This window comes from Conger conger, chromosome 9, assembly GCF_963514075.1.
Source record: "Conger conger chromosome 9, fConCon1.1, whole genome shotgun sequence".
Classification (NCBI taxonomy): Eukaryota; Metazoa; Chordata; class Actinopteri; order Anguilliformes; family Congridae; genus Conger; species Conger conger.
Window position 1 is genome coordinate 38,316,922 of NC_083768.1, and position 26,192 is coordinate 38,343,113.

The 26,192-nt window shown below is 42.7% G+C and overlaps 1 protein-coding gene across 8 annotated transcripts in view; it reads left to right on the plus strand.

The window, feature by feature from the left end:
* The window catches only part of LOC133136751 (catenin delta-2-like), a 193,170-nt gene that overhangs the window by 48,371 nt on the left and 118,607 nt on the right, over positions 1-26,192 (plus strand). For 7 of the 8 annotated variants that reach the window (XM_061254459.1, XM_061254460.1, XM_061254462.1 and 4 more), the window contains exon 3: positions 11,641-11,753. In XM_061254459.1, coding sequence (XP_061110443.1) covers positions 11,641-11,753 — 113 coding nt within the window. Of the gene's footprint in view, positions 1-8,940; positions 9,045-11,640; positions 11,754-26,192 lie in introns of those variants that run through there. The other variant, XM_061254467.1, reaches the window with a different exon arrangement.

Below are 26,192 nucleotides of genomic sequence, written 5' to 3' on the forward strand. Positions count from 1 at the left end.
ACTGCTTAGCTTGCCTCCCAGAGGGGGAGAGCTCTTCAGCTGGCTGTGTTGCAAGCTCTCATCTTCACACATGGGAAAGTGAAAGTCTTTCCAAAGAATCATTGCTCCCTTCTCCAAACTCTGCTTCCTTTCTACTTCAGTTGATGTGTGGAGTTCTGGCACAAAATGGCTGCCATGCATCACCAGTGTATTTTGCTGTGTTCATAGGGAACTTTTCCTTTCTATTTTATGGTTGCTATCTTGGCCATGAAAAATTGATTTTTATCTTAAGAGACTTCCTGTTTTTAATCAATAAATAAATGAAAAACAAAAATAAAAAAACACATTGGCGGTGAAGGTCAGTTCACTCTCTTCACTGTGAATCACTCTTGAAAAGTGACATATTAATGCGAGTTCAGGATATATAGAAAACAAGATGGAAGTGAAGGGGAAAAGCCTTTGTATCATCCACCGGGGTGGGTCGGAAGGGGCAGTGGACTGTACCATGTCTCTGAGTGGGGGTGCGTGTGTGGTCGGGGGGCTCAAGAAGCAGGAAAATAAACGCATGCCCATGAGATTTCTTTTGGTAAAGCAGAGACTGATTTTTGTTTCTTGTTATGCCCATTCACGAAAAAGGAATATGGGTAGATGGGTATTTATCAAATATAAAAGATGAAATACGGGTTATATGTCATATGTAATTGCCAATTATTTTAAATTAAACAGTTAAGAGAACATGGAAAGTACAGCATAGGGTTTACAATATGGTATATTCACTCTAAAGGTGAAACAAGCAATTTTATACACATTCTGTATATACAGGAGCATTTACAGTATAAGGAATATGATTATTATATAATTATCAGTAATTATTGTGTAATTATCAGTCTAATACATTCCATTCAGTACACACATATTGGCCAGTCAGTATACTGTACATTCACAGATTTTTGCAATGATACTATATCAACCATGAATACCAAATCAATCTCCTCAACCACAGCTACACTATAGTTTCTTTAAGATTGAATATGTCAGAGTCATGTAGGAAACTCTTACGCAACAGCATACTATTTTGCTAATGTGTCATTAAAAAGTAACCCCCACAGCTGAATAAAGTTAACATTAGTATTCCGTCCCACGTTCTCTTTGTGAATAGTAAATTATTCATCGATTATCAATAACATCTTGTTTACTATCAGCTCCCTTGAAGAATTACTAAGGAAAGCAGGGCCTGTCGTATAAATCTTCCCCTTCAACCACACGACCGAGCATGCAGATGAGCTTAAATGAGCAACACACGGTAAACATGGAGGTGGACTCCGCTCTCTGTGTGAGTCTCCTGCCTCTCTGCTCCTCTCTCCCTCTCCCTTATATCACTTCATCTTTTCCCCTCATCTCCAGTTCCCCCCCCCCTCCTTCCTCTTTCTCGCTGTTCCTCACAAATTCATATCCAAACCCTGTTGTGGTAAAATGTCTTCCCACTAACACATGCCTGCACACACACGGCACATGCACACGTTTGCCTGTGTCTCAGAACACACACACACACACACACACACACACTCTTGCCGGTCCCAGAAGAGCATGCATTCCTTCTCCCAAAAGGACGGGCTAAACACAATCCTGTGATGTTATATTGAGGAATTAAGCTCTTTTTCACTCATGTCCTATATTTCTTTGCATTTGGAGTAGGCAGCAAGGCCTCCCAGTCACCGCCAGTTCACGCAGAATTCACCGCACTTCCCCGACAATTCTCAGCTCTCCTACTTTTCTTCTGATACCGTAAAGCTGAAGCCACTTACCCGGCACTCTCGCTGTGAGATCCCCCCCCTTCCTCTCTGTGAGACACATCTCAAGCACACTCCTCTGATGTCGGCCATCTCATGTATGGGTGGGTGCTAGAGCTGTTTATTAGCTTCTGTTTCTTGTTTTCGGTGAAAATAAATAAATAAAATTAAAAGTGGCTTTTGTGATGAAAGGGAATATGTTATTTCTCACCCTCTTGTGGTACTCTACTGGACCCAGTTGCAGTGGGCTGAGTGTGTAAGCATTCGTTTGATCTGCGGGAGTGTGTTCGGAGTTGTGTTGTGTGCGGAGGCGGAGAAGGCTCGTGGAGGCATCCACTCGAGCGGAGAGGCAGCCTGTGAAGTGCCGGTCTGCGGATGTGTTTCCATTCTTCAGCGTGCTGTCGCACTTCCGGAAATTACCCCTTCAATGAAGATTCAAATCAAATCTCATTTATTAGCAAAGCACATTTCATCAAACATTGGTGATGTACTTTTTACGACAGACCTTCAAAATCCCGGTGGACCACTCCTCACACTGAGTTACTCAACTTGGGCTGCTTCATTGAATATCCTGCGGTATCAAAATGAAAAATATATGACATGATACGTATAATTTGCACAGCATACTCATATGTTGTGTACTGTGGTCACTCAGATCACTGTGTGCCATTGGATTATTAATCCAGTGAATCATTTGTTATTTGGTGATCTGAGGAGTGCTTGCGAGACAGAGGCATTTTTCTCTGAGGTTAGTCTACTCCCGTCAAACCCACTCCGATTGCACCCCCTCAAAACCTCTGGCCATTAATGTTCTGAAGGTTCATCAGCCCGATCTTCTGCACAAATGTATATTTTTTATACAAAGCATATAGTCATAGGCATTTCTATTGGACTGCTGACTATTCAGCAATCATATATCCTTCATCTTTTATGTAGAGCCAGTTAGAGAATCCCCATGACTGCTTTTTACGTGGGCTAGTCTCTACTGTTCCTGACATTTAGTGTTTAAAACAATGCACTGTTGATCTACATGGAGGTTGAAAAGGTATCCTTCAAATGTTGCCAGTTTAATTTTCACTGCTATTACAGTTTTCCTGATGAAGCGTTACAGTGGTTGAGTGGAGGTTGTTCTCTCTGCTCTGCTTACTATTTTTAGTAAAATCTGGGTAGTTACACATTTGTGTGTGTTTTTTGTTTTGTTTTGTTTTGCATGTTTGGGCATGTATACTGTGTAACCCTGCTGGGTAACTTAAGACTGCAATAATACAGAGAGCTCACATATTTCTCCCTTATTATGTTTTGGAACATTATTATTGAGTTATCTCTGCTTCTTATATCCCTGTACCCCTTGCTGTGCAATTAGACATATGCAAATACAGTACTTATACAACGAGTACAAGTACATCCACACATACACACACACACACACACACACATACGTATACACACATGCACACAAGCATCAGAGGTGCAGTTATGATGACGGTAACTCCTGCATAAGTTCCATCTAATGTCAGTCACATGTGACATGGCCCAGTCAGCTAAACAGCATTGGACCAGTATATGTGATGTAGTGTTCATATCCATAGCCACTGATGCTTTTCACTTTCATGCACTGTTCTATCCTTTCTGCCAAATATTTAATGGTCAGTGCTTCAGAACATTTTTTCAGGGTGTGGTTTGTTGAACCGATAAGATACAGTCACAGCCTTTAATAACCTTTGAGGAAATGGAACTACAGCCAAACTGACTACCATTGCTTTCGAAAAAGGAATTTACTTTATTTTAATGACATTTAGGTGACGCAGTGCAAAGATCAGCGATTAAAGTGCAGCAGCTCAGCTTGGGCGGGGAAATCTTGACCCATAATAGGCAGTAAGAAGTGCGGACTTGGTTCACAATTCAAAATATCCTACTGAACATAAATTGTTAAAATTGCATTAAGTTTAATTGCATTAAAGAGCTACCACAATTACCATCTACATGAAACACATTTAAAAAAAGAATGTGGTTAATGTAAAAAAAAAGATTTTAAAAAGAAAAAAGAACATTCAATCTGGTGTGAAAAGACACAATCCATTTTCCAATCCAATCCTTGTGCTGTCTATACTGATGCAGACCGAGCAAAATTGTATTGTGACTGATGGCGCCTGATAAGAATGAAGAAATATTACAATACAGTGTTATTTATTTAGAAACTCGGACAGCACAGAGGTTATACCAGCATGCCTGAACACAGTCATTAATCAATGGACATGCTTTCTGTGTGTGTGTACGTGGGTGTGTATGTGCGTGTGTGTGCATGTGTGCGTGCGTGTTTCTATAATGCGCATGTTTGCGTGCTCAGGTGCATGCATGTGTGAGTATATGCATCGTGTGTGGGTGGCACGGACATGCATTATGTACCATCATTTCAGATTGCAGCTCTTTCCATTGCATTCACTGGGGTATTCAGAAATGAGAATGAACAGTTCAGATCAGGCCCATGTTACACGGTGGTTATACATTATAATGTTACAATGGAACAAAATGAAAAGAGGCTCAGCTTGTCCTCAATGCTGAAAGCAGCCTTATATAATCCGCACGTCCGATGATATCTTTATTCGAAATTTGAACCACAATCACGAAATACAGTGTGAATCTCCTCTCAAATTAATAATAATAATAATAATAATAATAATAATAATAGTATTTCATTGCATGCATGTGCACATTTCATCAGAGGACCTCAATGGCAGTTCTGTCACCTGCCACATAAGTGTGGCCCTACTGTGTGACACACGGCTCTCGTTCTGGGGGAGAAGTCATAACTCATACACTGATGTGGACAGGGATGGTTTGCTCCGCCAGTTACACTGCAGCCTAATTAGATGACCAGGATGAGAGAGCCAGGTTGGCGGGATATACCGCGCACTGGGGAACCCCTAACTCTTCGCAATTAGTGCCAGGGGATCATTAAAGAGCGCAGTAAGGGCCTTTGATTTAACATGTCGTCTGGAAAACCAAGTGTCCTACAGCACAGTGTCCCCATCAGTCTTTTTTTTTTAGAAAGTTTGATTCTTTTTTTTTCTTTTTCTGTGTCATCCTTGAAGTGGTTCTGGCTCATCCATCTTTTTAAAACAATACATTTCTGGCTTCCATTTCCAAAACTCCCCCTTGGGCCATTTTAAGGGGAATTGGGGCCCAAAAATAACTTCATCTGCGCACAGCGTGACATTCATCTAATAAAATGTACACCCACTGCCTCATGAGAAGAGAAATGTCAATCTATGTCTGCAGGCAAACTAGACTACTTCTGAAGAGGAAAAAATGCATTTGTTTGTTGTTGAATTTTTTCTTCTTTGTTTTAATTAAAATCACTGTCTGTGCCCGTATTCCTGTTCATAGTCACAGTTTAGTGATGTTGACTGAAGCGTCGGAAAAGCCGCTTCACTTCGCCGGGGCTCAGAGCACTTCTCATATGGCACAGATTCAGTTCTCAGTCCTCAGCCTCCTTTATAACCTCTAATAGCAATTACTCCAACTGTTCCCCTTTTCTCCCACCCTTACAGTCCACATTGTTTAACTGTCACTGTGAGTAACAAACAGCATCATTTACCCTAAATGGCATGAACCAGTAAACTCCTGAACTGTTAAGGACAAACCCCAGTGTGGCTGGGGTGATTCCTGGCCCCAAATGAACAATGTATGTGTTAAAATTACAGGAACTGCAGGGAATTTAACAGCCAAAATTACATGTGCTTTAATACCTCTGTAAAATCAACATTTTGAAAAACCTTTTAATAGAACTTTACTTCTTACACTCTCAGAAAGGTTCTTTGGCTTGACTCTGTAGGGGGGCCCTTTTTAGTTCTGGAACCCTCTATGGTAGGTGTGAAAAGTGTGAAAACTCCCATATTGAACCATTTTACCAAACAAAGAACCCGTGAACGAGACACAGAGGAGCCTTTTGGAACCCTTTCTTCTGGGAGTGTAGGTCCTGCTGTACGGAAGAAGAAAAGGACTTGCTTAATTTGGCAGCTGAGTCCCATGACCACGTGAACAGTAAGCTACTTACACGTACAATACCACAAGCAGACGGACCCAATAACCGTATTGCCAAAATGAATTACAATGAAATGCCAGCATCAAAGAGAATAGTGTATGTGGAGGTACGTATCCAGGAAAGCTTGGTGGATCAGAGGATACTGACCTTGTACTTAACTAGTCTGTTTTTTATCTCTCAATCTGTCATTCAATACCATTCCACTTGCAAAATATGTAATGTATCATTTTGTGTAGAACTGATAAAACATTGCAATATTATTATTATTATTATTATTATTATTATTATTATTATTATTGACTACTTATTATTATTAACTGGTGGTGAATCAACAGCTGTGGCATTTAAAGCTTAAAGAGTACCTTTTTAATGACTGCAATTGAGTCCCATTCTACAGTATAGTATTACAATGCCTCACCCGGACTCTTTTAAGGCTATTGTAATGTGCCAAATAACAGTCAAATAGCTGGGAACAATACAGACAGTGCTTTCGATTGCTGTGCTTGAACACAGTAGTTAACTATTAATTTGCCTGTAGTTGTCTCTCTGTGGCTTAGTCTGGTCTTTATATCTTTAAAAAAGGGAGTGAGATGAAAATGCAATAAAATGAATTTTATCTTCTGAGGGAGTAGGCAGAGTCATTCAATCAATCAAACTGATCACCTTTGAACAGCAGTGGCCTCACAACACAACTGTAGGAGGATATATCCTTTCCCTGCCATCATGGAAGCAATTTCCTGTCCAGTAGACCAGGGGCCACATCTGAAAATGACTAAAAATGTTAATTTCTCAAGTAAATTACCTTTTTTATTTTTAATCTGGAGTGGCCAGCCATTTTTGTGAGTCATGTAATTTGCTCTCTAAATTCAAGAGTGCATACCAGCACACTCATGACTCATCTATAGATCAACACTCCTTTTTGAAACTGGACTTGCAACTCCATGGTTTTAGGGTTTACTCTCAGTTGGGACTCAACCTTAATTGCTCTATAAATGGGCATTTACCCTCCTTTAAAACCTCTGTTTTCTGCAGTGTCGTGAGCTGTGCTACTTTCGCTGTGAGAGGGAGAACACATCCACGGATCGTTTAACTGGAAGTGGATGCCCAGACTGATCTGACCAGAAGGTCAAACGCTGTTGTTTCACTGTTATCAATAACCCAGCACACTGTCACCATGTGGCGTTTTCAGAAATGTGAAGGGAAGCTAAACTCAATTAATCAAGACTGTGATTAGTAGAGCCAGAATGATTGGTTCAGAATGAAGGCTGAAAGGCACTGTGGGTTTGTAGGACCAGGGTTGAGTGTGCCTGCAGGCATTGGATTTAGTTATTCACAAATTAGTTAGAAACCACGTCTGGAAATGGCTGTCCTACTGCTGCATTATTTCACATTATCGTGTACAACGAGACTACTGCATGCTACAGGGCATTCAATAACATTGTGTCCTGGTAAGGAGCCTTAGGCAAAGGAGAAGGAAAGCAATTTGGGTTTCATGAATTCACTCTGAATTGATTCCAGCTACTCTGGAACTCCTGTCCTCACGTTTTAACATAAAGAAAAAGTCATCTTTCTTAGCAGAATTCATCGTTCACGGTTATGGACAGTGCACTTTGAGGATAGATTGAATAGGTCTGAGAATTGAGTCTCTCTCCAATGTGTATGGGTGAACAATCAGGGGCTGGTGGTTACCGTGGCAGCCGAGGCATCCTGTTCCTTTGCGACTGGCCGATCTCAGTGGCTTTCAAGCTGAAGGTCAGTTCCATTTTCAATTAGTGTTGTTATTTGTTGCCTGTATCTAAAGCCCAGGCGCCCAGTTCTGTTCCATTTGGATCGTACTCCGGCAGCTCCCCATTCCAGGGAAGTCTAATTGGATCCCTGAAATGCTTAATTCCCAGCCGAGAGGATGAATAGCAGGGTGTTTGGTGAGATCTCTGTCAGGGTGGAGATTGTTGCTCTTGGCAGAAATGGCATCTGCGATTCTTTCTCCTTTCAGTTCATCTCGATTTAATCCAAATTCTGTTTTATTGGCAGAACAAACCAAAGCAGTAATGCCAATTTTGTCATATACAATATCAAATATTCAATATGGAACTACTCTCTCTCTCTCTGTATCTCTCTCTCACTCTCTCTCTGTTTCTGTCTGTCTCTCTCTGTCTCTCTCCCTCTCTCTGTCTCTCTGTCTGTCTCTATCTCCCTCTCTCCCTCTCTCTCTCTCTTTCTCCCTCTCTCTCCAGTTCTTTCTCTCTGGCTGCCTCTTTCCTGTCAGTCGCTCACTTTTTCTGAATCTCTTTTTTATTTTTTTCTATTTCAAGCTGCTTTGATAAAATGAACCCCATATAAGCTTGTTGGCAAAAAGGTAGGGAAAACTAAATTTGTGCATTTAGCTAGAGACCTGTTTATGAAATATTTTTCATTAGCTGAAACTGTTAACCCCTCTGTAGGAAAGACATCTAATAAAATATGGTGAAGACAATGCACACATATGTACATTTATATATTTACACACAAACACACACACACACACACAAACACACGGGCACACACACACACATTTTAAAACATGTTTCACTCTCTCTCATGGCTGACACCTCCTTGTCATTCTCTCTGTATGAGCTATATATAAACACTTCCATTATATGGGCACATCAGTGGTCCGAGCCTCAGCCTCTCAGGCGGGTGAAGCCATACAGCATCGCTGGAGCAGAAGAGTTACCCAGCATCCCTTGGGTGAAACCCGCACAGACGCATCGCCAGCCAAGGGGAACACAGTCACTGTTTCAATCCCAAAAAAATAACACTTGCCATTCTCAGCCAGTCTCGTGGCTTTTCCCCTCCCCTCTATTCCTGCAGAGCGCAGATGGCTTTTGAAACAGGAGAAGGGGGGGTGGGGGGGGAGGACAGAGGAGCGATTGGAAAGGGAGGCAGCGGATTTGGCAGGCAGGCAGTGGGGCAGGCTGGTGGGAGGGGCCTTTTTTGTGATGAAATGTTGCATAGATAATGCCAAAGAGGGTCTAAGTTCTCCGTTTCCATGGAGACCTTTGTGCCTGGCTGAGCTTCTGTTCTCTGCAGCGTGATTGAGGGCAGTTGCTCCCAGGCTCCAGCGCAGAAATACTCTCAGAGACGACCAGGCAAACCAAGGTGGTGGAGTGGTAGAAAGGGAGGGATGGTAAAGTCGCGCAAAGTGGACTATTCTCAAAGCGGTTGTGGTCTGGAGCATGGTTCATGTGCCGGTAAATATAACTCGTCTCCTAGCGTACTTGAGAGCGGGGTTTGGTAACAGGTGTTTTTCTGGAAATCGTTGAAAACAGGTTGTAGATCTGGAGTATTGTCTTTCACTGGCTTTCTGTGTGACAGAGGCCTACTCCCTTGGGCTTGTGAGAGAGAACTTGTGACCAGCTGGTTGACTCAATATTTTTGTGTTTTCTACATTGTACTCCAGGTTTTCTATAGTTTTATTATATTTTTTATAATCTAATCTACAAAGTTTGATATAATATAAGATAATATCATTTCCAGAGTACAATAAAGATATATGTAATATGTTTTATAAATTCAAAAGTTTGGAGCTCCTTGAAAGTCTAAAGGTTTTTTGCTGGCTTAGTCAGTTGGGCCCAAACTTCCATATTGTCATCCTGCAGTGGGGGATTGATTTTGCCTCAGTCCAGAGAGTTTTAAACAGTCACAGAGAGTGCCGGCTTCTCTTATGGGGGGTAGGGATTGTGGGACTGTGGGCCACGATCATTTCATTCAGTCCGTGACTGGATTTCTGAAGAGATCGATAATCCTGGCAACTTGGGGAAAGTCAAAATTGGCAGAGATCAGTCCTGCTATCGACCTGTTTGACACTCATTAATTACCAAATTAATCCAAATCTGAGGGAAAATATCGTCCGAGACAAATTCCCTTCGGGGAAAGTCCATCTTATCTTTTTCTGAACTCACCTACTTCCTTATTTAAATGACAGATATACTTTTTGTAGCAAACGCATATACATTTATATGGGTAAGCTTTTCATAAAACTGCTCAATATGGGTTAGCAGCTCAGTTGTAGCTGTGGCTGGGCATCTCCGCAGTGTGGTCCTTTATTTATAATCGCGTTGGCCAGGCATGCCTGTGGCATCCATCATCTGGTCCCTTGCCCAAAATGACATGCGATGTGTCTGGGATCCAGATTTCAGGTTAACTGCCCCACAGAGTCTCTTTGACCCCTGGGGCTGAGAGAGCTAATTCCAGTCCTGTCACATTTGGGTTTTAATTGACAGGTGTCGTCCTGGGTGCTGCGGACCCTTCTGTCGCTAGCTCGGCCTGCATATTAACGCTGATTACCGCCGCTGAGTGCTGGTCGCCGGATTAATCGTCGGATTTATTGCCACTGCTGCTCTTACACTTTGACTTCATGCAGCGTTTTCTATCAGCCTGAATTTATCTTGACGATACAGGCATTAAAAGTTATATATTTTTTCTGCTTTTGCTACCATTGTAATATAATTTTAATTTACATGCAAAAATCAAGTACAATGAACCATTGATGTATGTATTATGTTCCTGGACATTGGGAGTTATTAACTCTTTGATTAATGTACATGTGGTCTACCTGAGAATGTGTTGTTATCACTTTGGATTAATCCCTGTTTTTGATTGGTAAGGACGCTGCATAATTTGATTCGTCTATAAGATGACAAAAGTTAGCTCCAGCAGGAATGGTGACGGTGTATAACTACAGTTCTGACTGTTCTGTTGTGTCAGTGTTTTGGGAACCCCTGTTCGCAGATATAGCTACAAAACAGACATACTGGGTCCAGTATCTAGCAACCTTCTTCCATCGACACCAACTGTGCAGTGGACTATTGAGTGTCTCATTTCACAGTGAATGGGAATGCTCCATTTAACTTTAATAAGTTACTAGGTGGGGTCCTGTTGCTTGGTTAATGATTAGTGACTCGCCTACAACCTTGGTGTCTTAAAAAGTGACTGTTTGGTTTAAAACCTGCATGTGCTTGTAGGTACTGCATGTAAGGATGTTTTTATGGATGTAGATGTCATGTGCCGAGACATTTCAGAGGCTTCATCTTGCCCTCCCACCAGCTAGTTTACTGTATAATGTCAATCAATATATAATGCTATATTTTATGTAACACTAAATACATTCCTACAGGGTTGTCTACAGGGTAACCATTCCACTGGAACGTGTGGTTGTGCTATTGTACCTTTTTCTTTTTGCTTGTGAACAGTCGCTTTGTCAAATTAAGATTTTAAATTTGGACTCTGCGTGCGCCTCTTGAATCAGCAGAGTGCACTTAGCAGAGACGTAGCCGTGCATTGTCTTTGCTCAGTCCTGCTGTGTGCTGATGGGGGTTCCTGGTGCTTTCTGTGGAGGAATGCTGGCTGTGGACGTTCTGTCTCTGACCACAGCTCTGCTGGAGTTTTCAGGATAGGAAAATAAGTAGCACCATCTATCATAACGCAGGACTAGGGCTGGGCCACAAATGGTGGAAGGAAGCAGGATCATCTCCCAACCTCACACGTTTTAGTTTAAAATAGTTTTCACCTATATGTTATTTACAGGCCTGTTATTTAAGGTATTTTGTAGATGCATATGACAGAGTTGTATTGATAGTAAGTAGTTAATGGAACTTCATTAGTCTTAGTAAGAATCATTTACTCCAGACAGAGAACATTTCCTTGGTGGAGTTTGTTCAAACCTTAACAGCGCTTCAATGGCAAACATGTTCTTTCCTATGTCAGAAGCGGTTTTGCTTCGACGGTGGCTCTAAACGCAGAGCTCCGTGTTGAGTAAATGTCGTGCGTCTCTCTGTTTGCCCACAGGAGCTGCAGTTTGAGAGACTGACCCGCGAACTGGAGGCTGAACGCCAGATCGTCGCCAGCCAACTGGAGCGATGCAAGCTGGGATCTGAGACCGGCAGCATGAGTAGCATTAGGTACGTCTGCTGCTCCCTGCCCCCACCCAAAATGGCCCCCTCCCACCACTCAGTCTGTTTCCCCTTCTCCCGCTATCCGAGTCCAACACCATACATCCAGGCATTATGTCACACGCCAGGCCACATATGTGATTTCTCCCAAACCTGGAGCAAGAAGCCGGTGCCCTGGACCAATTTGTGCAGTGTTGTGCTCAATTCAATAACTGTAATAAAGTTGTTCAGTTCATCCAGGAAGGTCTGAAGGGTGCAGGTTTTTTTCGCTAATGAGTAATAGAACACCTGTTGGAATATAGTAATGAACTAATCATAGTCTAATCAAATCTACAGCTTAATTAGATCAACCAGGTGTTTAGTGCTGGGCAGGAACAAAACCATGCACCCACAATGGCCCTTCTTGGACAAAATTGGGCAGCATGGTAAAAAGGTTATATTATTAATGTGTGGGAGTGTTTGCGAGTATTTGAGTGTGTATGTGTAGCAACATGAGGGGAGCAGGTGGCTTCCTCAGTGGTAGAGATTATAGGCATGAGTGGACCACACCTGGGACCTCATTCATCTCCCCTGGAGACAGGGAGAGAGAGTATCTGCACAATATTTATTCATGAATGCCTTAGCTTTCATTTATCCAGGTTATCCAATTAACATGGAAATCCTTTTACCTGAGACACCATAGCTAAATAGTAGCAGAACAAATGGTGATGGACAACTGACATCTTGTTTATTTTCTGGATTTGAATGAATTTCCGACATTAAAATTCAAAACATACAGACTCATTTGAAATTTGGTAATTTAATAGATAGAAACGTAAACAAAATATAATTACATAGTATAATTGATAGCCAATGGGCAGAATTAAGTGCTTTCCCCCCTCTTTATCCAGGAAGAACCAGTGCAAAGTCACTCTTGTGCAAGACTGAGTGTTTTATTTTCGCATTGGTAAAGTAGATGAATGTGGTTCACACTCCATACACCTATACAGTATGACAATTTGTGTTCTTAGCAAGCATCCAGATGTGCATAACCTATGTTGATAATCTTATGTGTTTCCTGGTGAAATTCAAGTAGTTTGGAAGAGAGTAAGGAAACATTAAAATATGTTTGATTTTGAGTCATTGTCCCAAATGTCTGGTTCAGGAGTTCAGTTCCTTTACTCTCAACAACAGTTAACCTCAGTGGAACTAACCAACAAAATAGTTGCATTACATGTTTTGGTAGAGTTCCTGAATTTAACTTTTGACTAACCAGAAAAAGTAAACATACTAGCAACTACTGTAATATTCGAACAAATTACTTTCACCGTCGATGCTAATCTACGGCTAAGCATTGCAGGCATTTTTTGTTTAGTCTAGTAGTGTTGTAATTGGGAGTTTGCTGACTGACTTTGGACAGTGAAAGGCAGTGAAAGTGGCATTTACAGTGGAAATGTACATCTTGGGAATGTTTGTTTGACAGGTGGTAGTTTCGGCTTGACTGAGACAGGGGCAGGATCCTTGCACTTTTTTTAGCGTCTTGGGTCAGAGGGAGGCCCAGAATCTTGTGTGGAAATAGTTTGGTAAGTCTGTAGGAGCCAGTAATTGCATTAGCTCATTTAATCAACTATCCCCTGGGTTTAGTCGACATTTGTCCTTTAGTTTGACTTGCAAATAAGGTTTACTTTTCTCATTAAACAGCAAACACGCTCTTCCATTCATGTTGGCAATTTCTGAAATCGCCAGACTGGGTTGTGAAGAAAAATAGAACAATTACATTTAATTTTGAGTGAGGGTGAAGGACAGATGGGATCATGGGAATTGTACAAAGTGGTATTTGTGTACGTACACCATCAGTGATGATTAGACATACTGGGCTATATGTCATTCTGATGGAGTCAACAACAGTCTTTCGCTTTGGAGGCATGGTACTGGGATTAATCGTACCGATTAGATTTAACTCGTTAAGCATTCTTGACAGTGCGAACAGTGGAGAGTCTGCCATTTTGATTACCCTTAATACAGGCCCACTTAGATATGCACAGTGTGAATTATCAGGAGAAACTCAGCAGAAAGAGGCATTCAGCATGGAAATGATTGCCAAGGGTGAAAAGCAATTACGCTTTGCATGATTTACTGTGCTTTTTCTGTTATTAAAAATATGACTGATAGCCACGTGATTTATGTTTTTTCCAATGGTGAGATTGATGTGATGAAGAGGATGTTGATTCTCAGTTTTTAACTGGCTCATATGGCAAAAAATTTTCCCACAATTTTTCCCAAAGTGTAAAATCTCAAACTGTGAATTATGCACAAACATGAACATTTTCACATTTAACTGTTTTACATTTTATTTCCAAATAGAAAATTGGATAATTAAGCTATTGCTACTATCAGCTACTGATAAGCAAAAATGTTTTGTTAGAAATAAAGAGCAATGTATATACCTACCTGAGGCAGAAGTTCATAAATTACTTTTATTCTGTGTACTAGATTTAGGGGAACGTCTGGGTACAGGCCTGGTCTGGAATGCTATAAAACATGAACTGCCTCTTGCAATTGTGTAAGTAATAAAACACGAATGTGCTATTTATTATCTCAGCCCAGGCATATCAAGAATGCTCCAAGACTGTGCATCCAATCATGCGCTTGCTCATGGTTTAATGAAGCAGAGAAAAACTAAAGGTAGGGCACGTACCTCCATGGGGCATGTGCCACAGAGCACTGGAACAAGCCTGAATTGTGACTTTCGATCTGGTCTTGGCTGGGTGGAGGTTTGACCTCAGGCGGTGGCAGTGCGCACCTGGTTCCTCTCTGAGTCGCTCTTACAGTGGAGTGGCCCCGGGTATTTCATTACCCTGACTGACAGCTTTCAGTTTGGGTTGTGCCCACTGTCGTCTGCTGAGTTTGTGGGCTGCCAGTGACCGCGCACTTTCACATAGTGTAAATATCAAGACATTAATTCTCTCCCTGCGTCTGTGTCGTTGATAGATCTGGCTGAAATATTCGGGGTGATTGAATGACCTTTAAAAGTCATGCATCAGAGCAGAATAGGCCTTGTTATTCAACAGCCCTTAGAGACGATCACGACCATCCTGTCTGAAATGCAGGTTAGCTAATGACACTTCTACCAGATGAGGCAGCTATGGAAACAAGGAGCCTACATACCTCACTGGTTCACTCGCTCACACAGTCACCAGTAAGCTTAGTCTCTCACTTTATTTCTTCCACACTCACTTCTTCAATCATTCATTTCCCCTTGCTCACTCACTCACCCACTCAGTCGCTTGCTCGCTCACTCACTCGCTCACTCACTCACCCACTCACTCGCTTGCTCACTCACTTGCTTACTCACTCACTCGCTCACTCGCTCACCCATGCCCTCACTGACTGACTGATGGAGAGAGTGAGATACAGAGAGTGAGAGCATCCTTGCGTATGAGCGAATAAGTGACTGAGCCAGTGATTGAGTGAGTTAATATCACTGATTCACTGACTCACTCTCCCTCACATTGACAAACTGACTGTACCACTGACCAGGAGACCATGCAACATGTGACCCAGATGAGCCAGTGATTGAGTGAGTTAATATCACTGATTCACTGACTCACGATCCCTCACATAGATAAACTGACTGGACCACTGACCAGGAGACCATGCAACATGTGAGCCAGATGAGCCAGTGATTGAGTGAGTTAATATCACTGATTCACTGACTCACTCTCCCTCACATTGACAAACTGACTGTACCACTGACCAGGAGACCATGCAACATGTGAGCCAGATGAGCCAGTGATTGAGTGAGTTAATATCACTGATTCACTGACTCACTCTCCCTCACATTGACAAACTGACTGTACCACTGACCAGGAGACCATGCAACATGTGAGCCAGATGAGCCAGTGATTGAGTGAGTTAATATCACTGATTCACTGACTCACTCTCCCTCACATTGTCAACCTCTGAACCCATAACTATGATTTGCATTTGAGCTCCTGTTTCTCTTCTAGACATGCACACTCAGAATTTTGTGATACTGAAGCATTCAATAGTTTCCAAGAATTAATATATAAATAATCAACCACTTTTTTGTCAGTTTATATATTCATTTTGAAGAAAAATCTCCTGTTCTGAGGAAACAGTGAATCACTGCAAAGACATCTGTGTTCAATCACTCTTGCAGGCAGGGAAATTAAAATATCAATCAAGTGTGTGTTTTGAGAGGGTTGTCATCAAAATGAAAGTCACCATGTCAAACAGATGGTTGCTGCTCACAAGTTTATTATAAGTTCAAGCAAATATTATAACTAAACAAATATACAGGCGTGCGTTTCCCGATAATGGTCTCTCTTAGCGCTTTACGAAGACTCTCTAAGGTATACCTTACTAAAGTTGTTTACTTTTCTAAGTGTGTTCCCTGAACTATCACTTAGGGATAGCTTCTATGTGCGACCTTACTAGGCCCATCGACTTGCTCTAAGATCGATTATTCACTCCATGCAGCGACTGTTTGACTGTGTTATGAGAGAAAGTAGTGTTATTTATGAATAGAATACTGCAGGAATACTAAAAATATTGTATTTATCATGACTGGTGGGAACGTAGTAATAGAATTTAAAAAATACAAACAAAATTATCCGTCCGTATATATAAGAAATAAGCAGTCCAACAGCTTCACAGCAAATGAATTGGAGATATTGTTAGATTTGGCGCTGAATAAAGAAACATTATTTTCCAGTTTTAGGACTACGGTCTCCAACTAAACAAAGAAAGAACTATGGTTAAACATCGCTCCAGCCCACAGAGAGAGTAAGTCAGTCGTCAAGTAAATCGTCCGTTTATGAATTTCATTTAAAAGGCAATTAGGCAACATGTTCAATAAAGTGCAACATGCATCCTTCGTAATGTACAATTTTATTCTTTGCATAAAAACAGTCCCATTAATGTGGTATTTTAGTAATATTATTAGCCAACTACAACTGTAGAATTATTTGTGTAGATATTGGTTAACAGATAGAAATGTAACTAAGTGCAACAGCTGATTTTAGAGGCTTGCAGTTGTAACAGTGGTGGCCACTAGCGGAGTGAGCTGACAACATCGCTAAGGTAGAGCGAAGAGTGGTCCAGACCAGCCTTACGAAAGTACGATGTACAGAAGGTATACTTAGCTAAGAACGTTTCGAGAAACACGCTGAAGCGTTAAGGTAGAGCTTAAAGTACAAATTACGAACAACGTAGCGTAAAGAAGGCTTCGGGAAACGCACCCCAGACTTCTAGCCATAATCAGTGCAGTCAAATTTTGCGCAAAATGTCTGTCTGTGGGGTATGTTCTTGATCTTTGAGGAAGCTGAGAGCGCACTATGTAATATGATTAACTTGTTCTATGTCATTTATGCTGAATTGGAAGTGTCTTTTGATATCCTAAACTTGGTTCAGAATCACAGAGGTTTCAATTGTGGTAGCACTCTCTCAAGGTAAGCTTTGACAGACTGCTCTGCTTTCCGTGCTTTTTGGCTCCAGGTGGTCACTGTAGCACACGTGCTCACGCGGCGTGGGGATCTGCGGCTAATCGTGTGTAACAGAGCCGCTGTACGCTACGCCTGGGGTGTCGCCCGGAACATCTGCTCGCGCAGCGAGCTAAACGCAGGGCGTGTGGTGAAGTGCGAGTCGCTCCCTGGTGATGCCCCCCCCCCCCCCTTTAAACGCTGACTGCAGAGCACGGCGAGGGGGCATTAAAGAAAAGCTGTCAGACAGTCCTCGCACTGCCAATTTGGCTTCCCCCGTTAGCCGTATGTTAAGTTTGTAAATGTAGTGCCAGCACTGCTATGATGCATTATTACTCACATGGCTTGAGCGAGCGGCTGCGGCCGGTTCTGGCGTGATGTCTGGCAAGGACATTTGTTTCCGTGGCGATACCGGTGCGGTTACCATGGGCACGATGAATGCCACTGCCGATGTCACTACAAAACTACAAAACTACAATGCCCTGCAGCCCTCCAACGTTGGTCATCCCGCTTCCATAAAATGGCTGCATTTTCCTCCTGTATCTGATGTCATTTTCACAGAAAGTGTGTGTGTCTCTTAAAGCTTCCATGTCGGCTGATATGCCAATAAGTCATGAAACAGCAAGCAGACAAAAAATAGTGAAAGGATATGAGAAGACTTCCCTTTTAAACCGTGAGAAGCCTCTTAAATGCCTGGCTATTTGGCTGTCATAATGAGCATGTGTGGCTTTACGTTCAGATGAACAATGGCATTACCAGATTATATTAAACCCCTTTGCTATTTTGCTTCCTCGGTGATGAACAGAGGCCATGATTTTTAATTATGCATATTCCAGACACAGTGTGATATAAAGACTAGGCATTCAATAAGATAATAAGCATGAGACTTTAAATCAAGCTACATCTTTTATGGCACGTAGACTATATTATGTAAATATATCGTTTCCTATTTCCATTAAGATTACAGAATGTGTAAAATTATGACTCAATTAAATTCTCCTGCGCTTTGCTGATAATATACATTATAGCTTTCAGGTCAGAATTACTGTAATAATGTAGCTGTAATAAATAATGAAATGTAACATAGCTAAATTTCACCCCCAACAGGAGAAACACATAATTGTGGGCTTAATTTGCTCACCTATGCTCATGTCTGTTAAGAGAACCAATCAAAAATGGCCTTGTCTGCTGACATATACATCTCCCCCATCATGCTCCACCCCGAGTGCCCCATCGGACAGGATTAGTGACAGTATCAGATAAAAGTCTACAGTATATGGTCTGACCTGTCTATCCAAGCAAGGGGCAAGGTCATGACCTTTAGCCAACAGTACGTTCATACTTGAGCAAGTAAATGTTTTTGAATAAGACTTTTTCTCAGCACACAGTAACACTCCTGAATGCATGAGCTGTGCTCTCGTCTCTGATGCTATCTGATGTATCAGCTGTCGTGAGAGGGTGTGGCCATTTCCCAATGTGCTACAAGAGGAGAGGGAATGCTGATTGGTTAGCCTATCTGTCACCATGACAACTCAATATCAATGTCAATGTCAAGGCATGTAGCCTTGTGGCTAAGGTGCATGACTGGGGCCCAGAAGATTTGGCCCCGGTATAGACATGCTGTTGGGCCCTTGAGCAGGCCCTTAACCCCATATTGCTCCAGGGGGGATTGTCCCCTGCTTGGTCTAATCAGCTGTAAGTCGCTTTGGATAAAAGCGTCAGCTAAATAACAAATTATTATTATTATTGTTATTATTATTATTATTATTATTATGTACAAAAGCACCGAAAACTAGCAATGGGAAAGCAAGGTTTCATGAAACCCACACATAGAATTTTCATAGACTCTCTCCTTCTGATTAACACCACCATAATATGAGCTTCATCAAGCCCCATCGCTACCACAAACTCTCTGCTGGTTTTTGTCACTTTAAATAATAGTTGCTAGTTTGCATCACACTGATTATTATAATTAAGCGCAGGGTATAATAAAATGTGACAAAAAGTCCTGAAACTGAACAAGGTGAGCTGTGAATAATTACCAAGTAGTTTTAGGCCCATTCTCTTAACTGTTCTACTCAGAAGCCCCCTGCTTCTCCTGAGAATGTCGTGTCCGTCACTGGCTTCCATTCTGGTTCCCCTGAAGGAACTCAGTGTGCCTTGTGCCCAATCACTGTGCACATGGTTGTTGCGTATGCAGCAGTGTGTATAAAAGGGCTCTGTTGGACACATTTGGGGTAATGTGTTATTTTACAGCCTGTCAATTGCCTAGTATTTACTGGGCAAATACCAGGTATTTACTGTATTACGTAACTATTTCACAGGTAAGTACTATGAAACGGGCTGTAAAACATATTTACATAGTACTTGCACTTACCAACTGTGTTTCATAGTCTGTGATACTGAAATCAGAGCAGTTACCTCATAGCTACACAAGTAGCTGTGTATTTACCCTGTAAATACTAAGTAATTAACTGGCTGTAAAATAAAGCTTTACCAGAATTGGCACAGTATATTTCTTGAGGCGAGATGTATATATATGTATATATATATATATATATATATATATATATATATATTTGTCTGGCCTAGGGTTGTGTACTTTATTGTTCTTCAGACATAATGCTTGCGACACACGTAGTAGTATATGACTCATAAACCAATATGAATTTTGGTGGTGGGTGGAATTCTTGCATTTTGTTCCTTGTGCTTTTCATAATCTGACAAGAATGGCTGTCTGATGTAAGCGCATTTATGCTTGACTTTCTGCTCTGGGGCTTTTGTTTAAATAAGACAAGTAAGCTGCATTGAGAGGCAGACGAGCAAGACATCGCTACGGGCAGAGCACCAGGCCAATGCGTCACACACACTAACTGCCTCAGTTAGTCTTCCTCTTTATGGCCCATGACTGAAACAGAAAGGCGCCATTTTGCTCACACCTCATGCTAGGACAGTTCCTTCTTACCCGGGGGCAGTTTTCTTTACCCTGTGAAATGTTCTGTTTGTACGGCGTTCACTGGCCAGCCAAGGACAGGAAAAAAGAGGAAAAAATATAGCCTCTGTTTAAGTCAATTATACCGATCGATTGTGACCCAGAGTTGCCCTCGCAAGCGGAAAGCAAAGTGGCCATAATCACGCGTTCCCGGGTTCTGAAAGATGCTGACAGTTTGTGTACACATTGTCCACTTAGTAATTGAGGAAGGGAACCAGAGTCTCAAACTAGTTTTTTTTCTTTCAATTTAGTGTGATCTCTGTGTCTCTCTCTTTCATTCTCAATTCAGTTGCATGCAATTATGCTATTTGCCAAGACATTCAATACCAATGTAACATTGCCAAAGCATCTATGTACAGTACCATTTCTGAGCCAGAAAACATAAAGAGATGTTAGAGGTGAGTGTAATATTTGCATAATCTCATCACAAAGAACCCTGCAACCCCCTACACCCCCACCACAGGCGATCCAAATGCATGCAATTGCATTTGGATTTCCGAAATGTCATGTTTTTGGGGAATAATTGTGTAATATACACACATAAAACCTCAGGAGGTTTGTAATGTTACTGTACACACTTTTTCTGCCAGGATAATGAGTTTGTGTAAATTGCGTAATGAAGTGAAAAGCAGCAAGAACAGCTGTATAAATAATATGCTGCTGATGGGACTTACCTTGTGAAAGGCAAAACAGAGTGAGATGATGAAAACCTGGAATAATATCAAAACACCCAAGAAGGTGAAGTATCGCTCTAAGTGAAATCATTGGCAATGTGTATGAGCAAAGGATTGTTGTTCCTGGACTGAAGTACCTCATGTATGTTTCTGAATTATTTATCACCTGTCAGAACAACACAGTGAAAAAGACATGTCAACTGCTATATAAAGAAACTAGTTTGAAATACATTGTGCTGTGTAAAATATGAATGTTACTTATGTATGTTATGCGGATGTCATGGCTGCAGTCAGGTTTAGGCTTATCCCAGTGCATTGATTGGCTCCCGGCTGGCGTTCACCATGGTGTGATTTTCATTGTAATGGCAGGCCATCCCAAAGTTACCACCTCAGCAATCCATCAGGAAGCAGGTCATCTGCGGGTGATGTGGGGGGAGGGCAGAACAGCCCACCGGAGGAGACGTTCATTATATCTGTCAAACGGGCAGGGCTATGGAGGTCAGCGCGCTGACCCTGATTGTGAATGCAAATACAAGAGCTTATCTCCTCCAAACACTGCACATGTACTGAGCCCTGATAACTGCTCTGCCAGACTGTGTGTGTGTGTGTGTGTGTGTGTGTGTGTGCGTGTGTGTGTGTGTATGTGCTTGCATGAGAGGGAGCCTGGTTGTGTATGTGCTGTATGAGGCGTGTGTGTGTGTCTGTATGTGTCTGCGTGTGTGTGTGTGTGTGTGTGTATGTGCGTGTGTGTGTGCTTCTGTCTGTGCTTGCATGGGAGGGAGCCTGTGTGGGCCCATGTGCGTGTTGTGTTGTGTGTGCATGCTGTATGAGGCTCTGTGTGTTTCTCTGTGTGTGTGTGTGTGTGTTTCTGTGTGCATGCATGAGCGTGAGTATGTGAAAGTATATCTGTGTGTGTGTGTGTGCTTCTGTGTGTGTGTGTGTGTGTGTGTGTGTGTGTGTGTGAGGGTATGGACAGCACCTGCGTGAATGTGAGAGTGTATGTGCATGTGTGTGGTGTGTATATGTGTTTCTGTGAGGGTATATCTGTGTGTTGTGTGTGAGTGTGTGTGAGTGTGTGTTAATCTCACTGCAGTAGCTGATGTGAGCAGCAGTCCCTGTCTCCTTGGCTTGCACTGCCTGTGACCAGGCAGCAGGGCAGCCTATCAGTCTTAGGGTGGGCTACTGAAGGTCTGTGGGGTATGAGATTTGAGGAGATGTTGTGTTGTGCTTTTGAAAGTTTTGTTTTGTGATTTTATGAGGTGCAGAGTATTGGCTTTTGGTGATCTGTGGTGATGGTCCGTTATGTTGGTTGTATCATATCGTGTTGAGTTGTGTTGTGTTGTGCTGTGTTGTGTAGCATACTATAGCCTGGTCCCCTCTGTCCTGATGGACTCAGGTTCCAGCACACAGCATTAAATCCACCCTGCACTATTTTAACAGGCACTTCTCTGATTCCTTCCATCACAAAGCTCACACAGTACCAGAGCAGAGATGTCGCGCTGCTCGTAGGAGAGCGTGGAAAGTGTAACTCCGGGAGCCCTGGAAACCCATTCTACCACTGGCTGAACAAAACCAATTGTGCCGCACCAGTGATTAGATCAGGGATCTCCTGTCCCAGTCCTGGGGGGCCACAGTGTCTGATGGCTTTTGCGCTTTTCTGTCAATCAGAGGCCGGGTCAGGTCTTTGAAATGCGGCGTCCAACACTGTGTCGAGCGGCGAGTAATCACATCGATGCTGAAACGTGCCGAGAACCAGCGGACGGCGCGGCGAAAACCAGCACGCCCCCCCTCCCCCCCGGGACAGGAGCCCGTTCCCCCCGGATTGGACGGCCGGCGGCTGATTACATGGGCGGCGTGAAGCCCGCGGCGGCAGCGGCAAGCCCACACTCGCTCCGAGCCTCTTCTGCCAGCCGCTCGGGAATCAGGGATTGCAATCAGGAGGCCGCGGCTTTGATTTCCAGACGGCGTGGAGGGGTCAGGGCACACCTACGCTCTCTCTGCCTCCGCGCTCCGTGCTGCCCGGCTGTTTAAATGGACGGGATTGTAAGGAAGAGGTGGGCTGCAGCCCCTAAATGAGCTTTTAAATGTGACATCCATCCAGCCTGCACTAATTACAGACCGGACCAAAGGGAACACGGTACAGACTTAAGCTCTGGCAGTTATTTATTAAGGAGAGCACATTTAAGGCTTACATCACAGATTTAAAGGTTCGTAATGAAGCGAAGTCAATTACCGACTCCGTGTTGCGCATTTAAGTATTTTACTCGACTTCCAATTTGGAACGGCCGCCTCTGTTCCTAAGTCTGTGACGTCATCGCTTCCATTCCAGTGCTGTCAGACGAGTGCTTCCTTCCCTCCGGAACATTCCACCAGACGCCACTCAACGCCCCCTCAGTAGCTGCGCAGTCGCTGCAGCTGAGGACTATGCTTTCTGAGCATGTCGCAGAGAGACTCCAGCCATACCGACAGCTGATAAGAGCTGCCAGTGCATGAGGAGTCAAGGAAATCCCACCAGTAGAATGGTAAAGTGCAGTACATATGATGCTTTTCATTCACCTATTCATACGCACACCAATGGCGATTGGCTGCCATGCAAGGCACCAACCAGCTCCTCAGGAGCATTTGGGGGTTAGGTGTCTTGCTCAGGGACACTTCGACATACCCTGGGCGGGATCGAACCTGCAACCCTCCGACTGCCAGACGACCGCTCTTACCGCCTGAGCCAATGTCGTCCCGAAATCCTCCCTCCATGACGACCAACCATGTGCCGATCCCAGCTGCATGGCCGAGGATGGATACCAAAGCACAAAGCTGCTCTGGAAGGCAGTGTTTGAGCTGACCGGCCGCGTGTGGCTGCCTGCTGTTGTTCCTCTGTACAGGGAACGCACTGTAACCATGTTTGTGTCGCTGTTTTACCACCGTTTAGATCAGCCATGGGAGCTGTATCTGCATGCCTCAAACTTCACGCTGGGTGAGTGACTCTGACATTAATCAATTAATCAGTTAATTAATTAATGTCAACCCAATGACCCCCTTCACCTGATAACACAGATTGGCCTGGTGTCGGACTTCAGTTTGACCCATTGCTTCCAGAACATGACTAATTTTAGCTGAAAATTTAATAATTTCAGTTTTATTAATATAACAATTGCTATGATTTATGGTCCTCTGCGCAGTATGACATATATACTGTATCTGTTTGACAGCTCTTCTCTAATTAGCCAGAACATGTATGAGGAGCCTAATGAGCCCTCTTTAACCATCATAACATTCAGGGTTTTTAATTTTACATTTTTATCATGTATGGGTATGCTGTTATACCCATGGACTACTCTACCGGTTGAGGTAGTAAAGTCTGTACAGTATGTTTTAAAACCTCTCACAAAAGGTTGACCATTGATTTGTTCTAGGCCAATGCGAGCTATTTCTGGCTAATGTTGTCGTTGAAAACGACTGCTTGTAACCTTCTGACCTGGGAATCTTCTGGTCCTTATTCGTTAACCAGCTCCATCCTTAATTTAATAAACATAATTTAATGTTGTTTACCGGATCTTTCAATTCCAGTCTGCGCATGGTTCACACATCACGTCATCTTCATTGTGTTTCTGTGGTCCCTGCTTTGTGCACATACGTATGCCCGCTTGTCTCTGCGAAACATACTTTTCTTCTGTAAAAAGGAGGAAGAGCGTGAATCTGCATCTCTCGTTCTTATTCTGGTCTGTGACCTTCTCCCCCACCTTCAGACAGAAACCTTTCTTCCTCTGTTTGAAAACCGCATGAAGAGAGTATCAAGGATGTGTTTCTCCTTTGTACCTCTGTTGCTTCTCCTCTGAGTGAAAGACTGTAGACCTCCTGGTCCCCTACCCCCCTGCCTCCACTCTTCCTTTCCAGACCAAGTTTCATAAGGACTTTGAGCTTCTTGCCAGCCCCACATCCTTTCGGCCATTTTGGAGAAGGTTTTATTCATTCATGCTGGTGCCAGGCCTGGCTGGTGCCTTCCTGGAGGTGGTTTGATATTGTACAACAATAACAACAATGATGACATCAGCAGCACCTGCAATGCAACTGGGGGAAAAGCAAGTGTGTGACTTGCTGATTGGACCTATCTTTGAGGGGGCAGGGCTCGGAGGGTATTTGGCGTGTGGACTAGTAACGTGCATGTATTATTATATTAGTGATTTCAATGTCTTTTTTTATTGCAATTTCAATTGTTGTTCAGGCCCAATGTAAGGAAGTTTGGATTCAGTCCTGTTTCTGACAAGATACTGAATACAGACAAAATAAATGAGTGAGTTTAAATTCTTATACTTACTCTATAAAGTGCATATTATTTCAAAGTAGAAGGCTCTATGTGATTTCAAAGCCGTATTATTTTTTCTAATTTATTTCATCTTGTGTCTTAATATATATAAAAGCAACAGTGAGGGATGTCTTCTTTACATATTATCGTGCATATTCTGTTTTATTTTCAGTCCAAACCCCCCTCCCCTTATATCAAAATATAATTTTTCCCATAATGGGCAGCAGATTTGTGTGGGAGAATTGAATTACCTGGGTCAGTCCATGACTCTGCCTTTGCATATTTAAATAGGGGTCCTCTTTGCCTCCGTTGTGAGGATATGAAAATGCATATCCGCGGGGGAAATATCAAGCTCTGCCGCTTTTATTTTCTCTAATCTAGCTCTAACAGTCTGACAGCTCCCCAGATGGGCCGCGCTGAACCGCCAGTCTACTGGGAATCCGGTGGAGAGCACGCATGAATGGGGCTGTCAATCACAGGGAAGTGACACATGAGGAAGAAGCGTTCTGGGAGAGCGGGCTGTCCAGCCGTAGAATTAAAAGAACCCTCCCTTGTGATGTAATAAAGAGAGATGAAGGACACACAGTCCCCTCTGTTAAGGAGCCGGACAGTTTCAAAATAAGAGCGCAGAGCCGCTCTGTGGCTTGGCGTACCTCTCTGTACGTTCCTGAAGGGTTTTGAGTCTCAGGATCAATCGAGAGGCATTTCATCAGCATCTGTTTTACCTGAAACCTGGACGCAGATTAATCCCTGTTATCCGTCTGCACACAACACACTTTTTTCCTTGAATTTGAGGAAGGAATTAAAGCAAGCTCTGTGTTTGGTCATTTCCTGCAGGGCTATGCACTGTTGTCTGTATCCAACGGTTGTGATCTTTGAAGTAAAATGTTGTTAGATATAAAATATGTAGTGCTCACTGAAATTGGAAAAGGGACTTGAATACAGGCCTTTTTTCCTCCCCAAGGTTGTTATGAACATCATTCAGATATTCCATTTCTA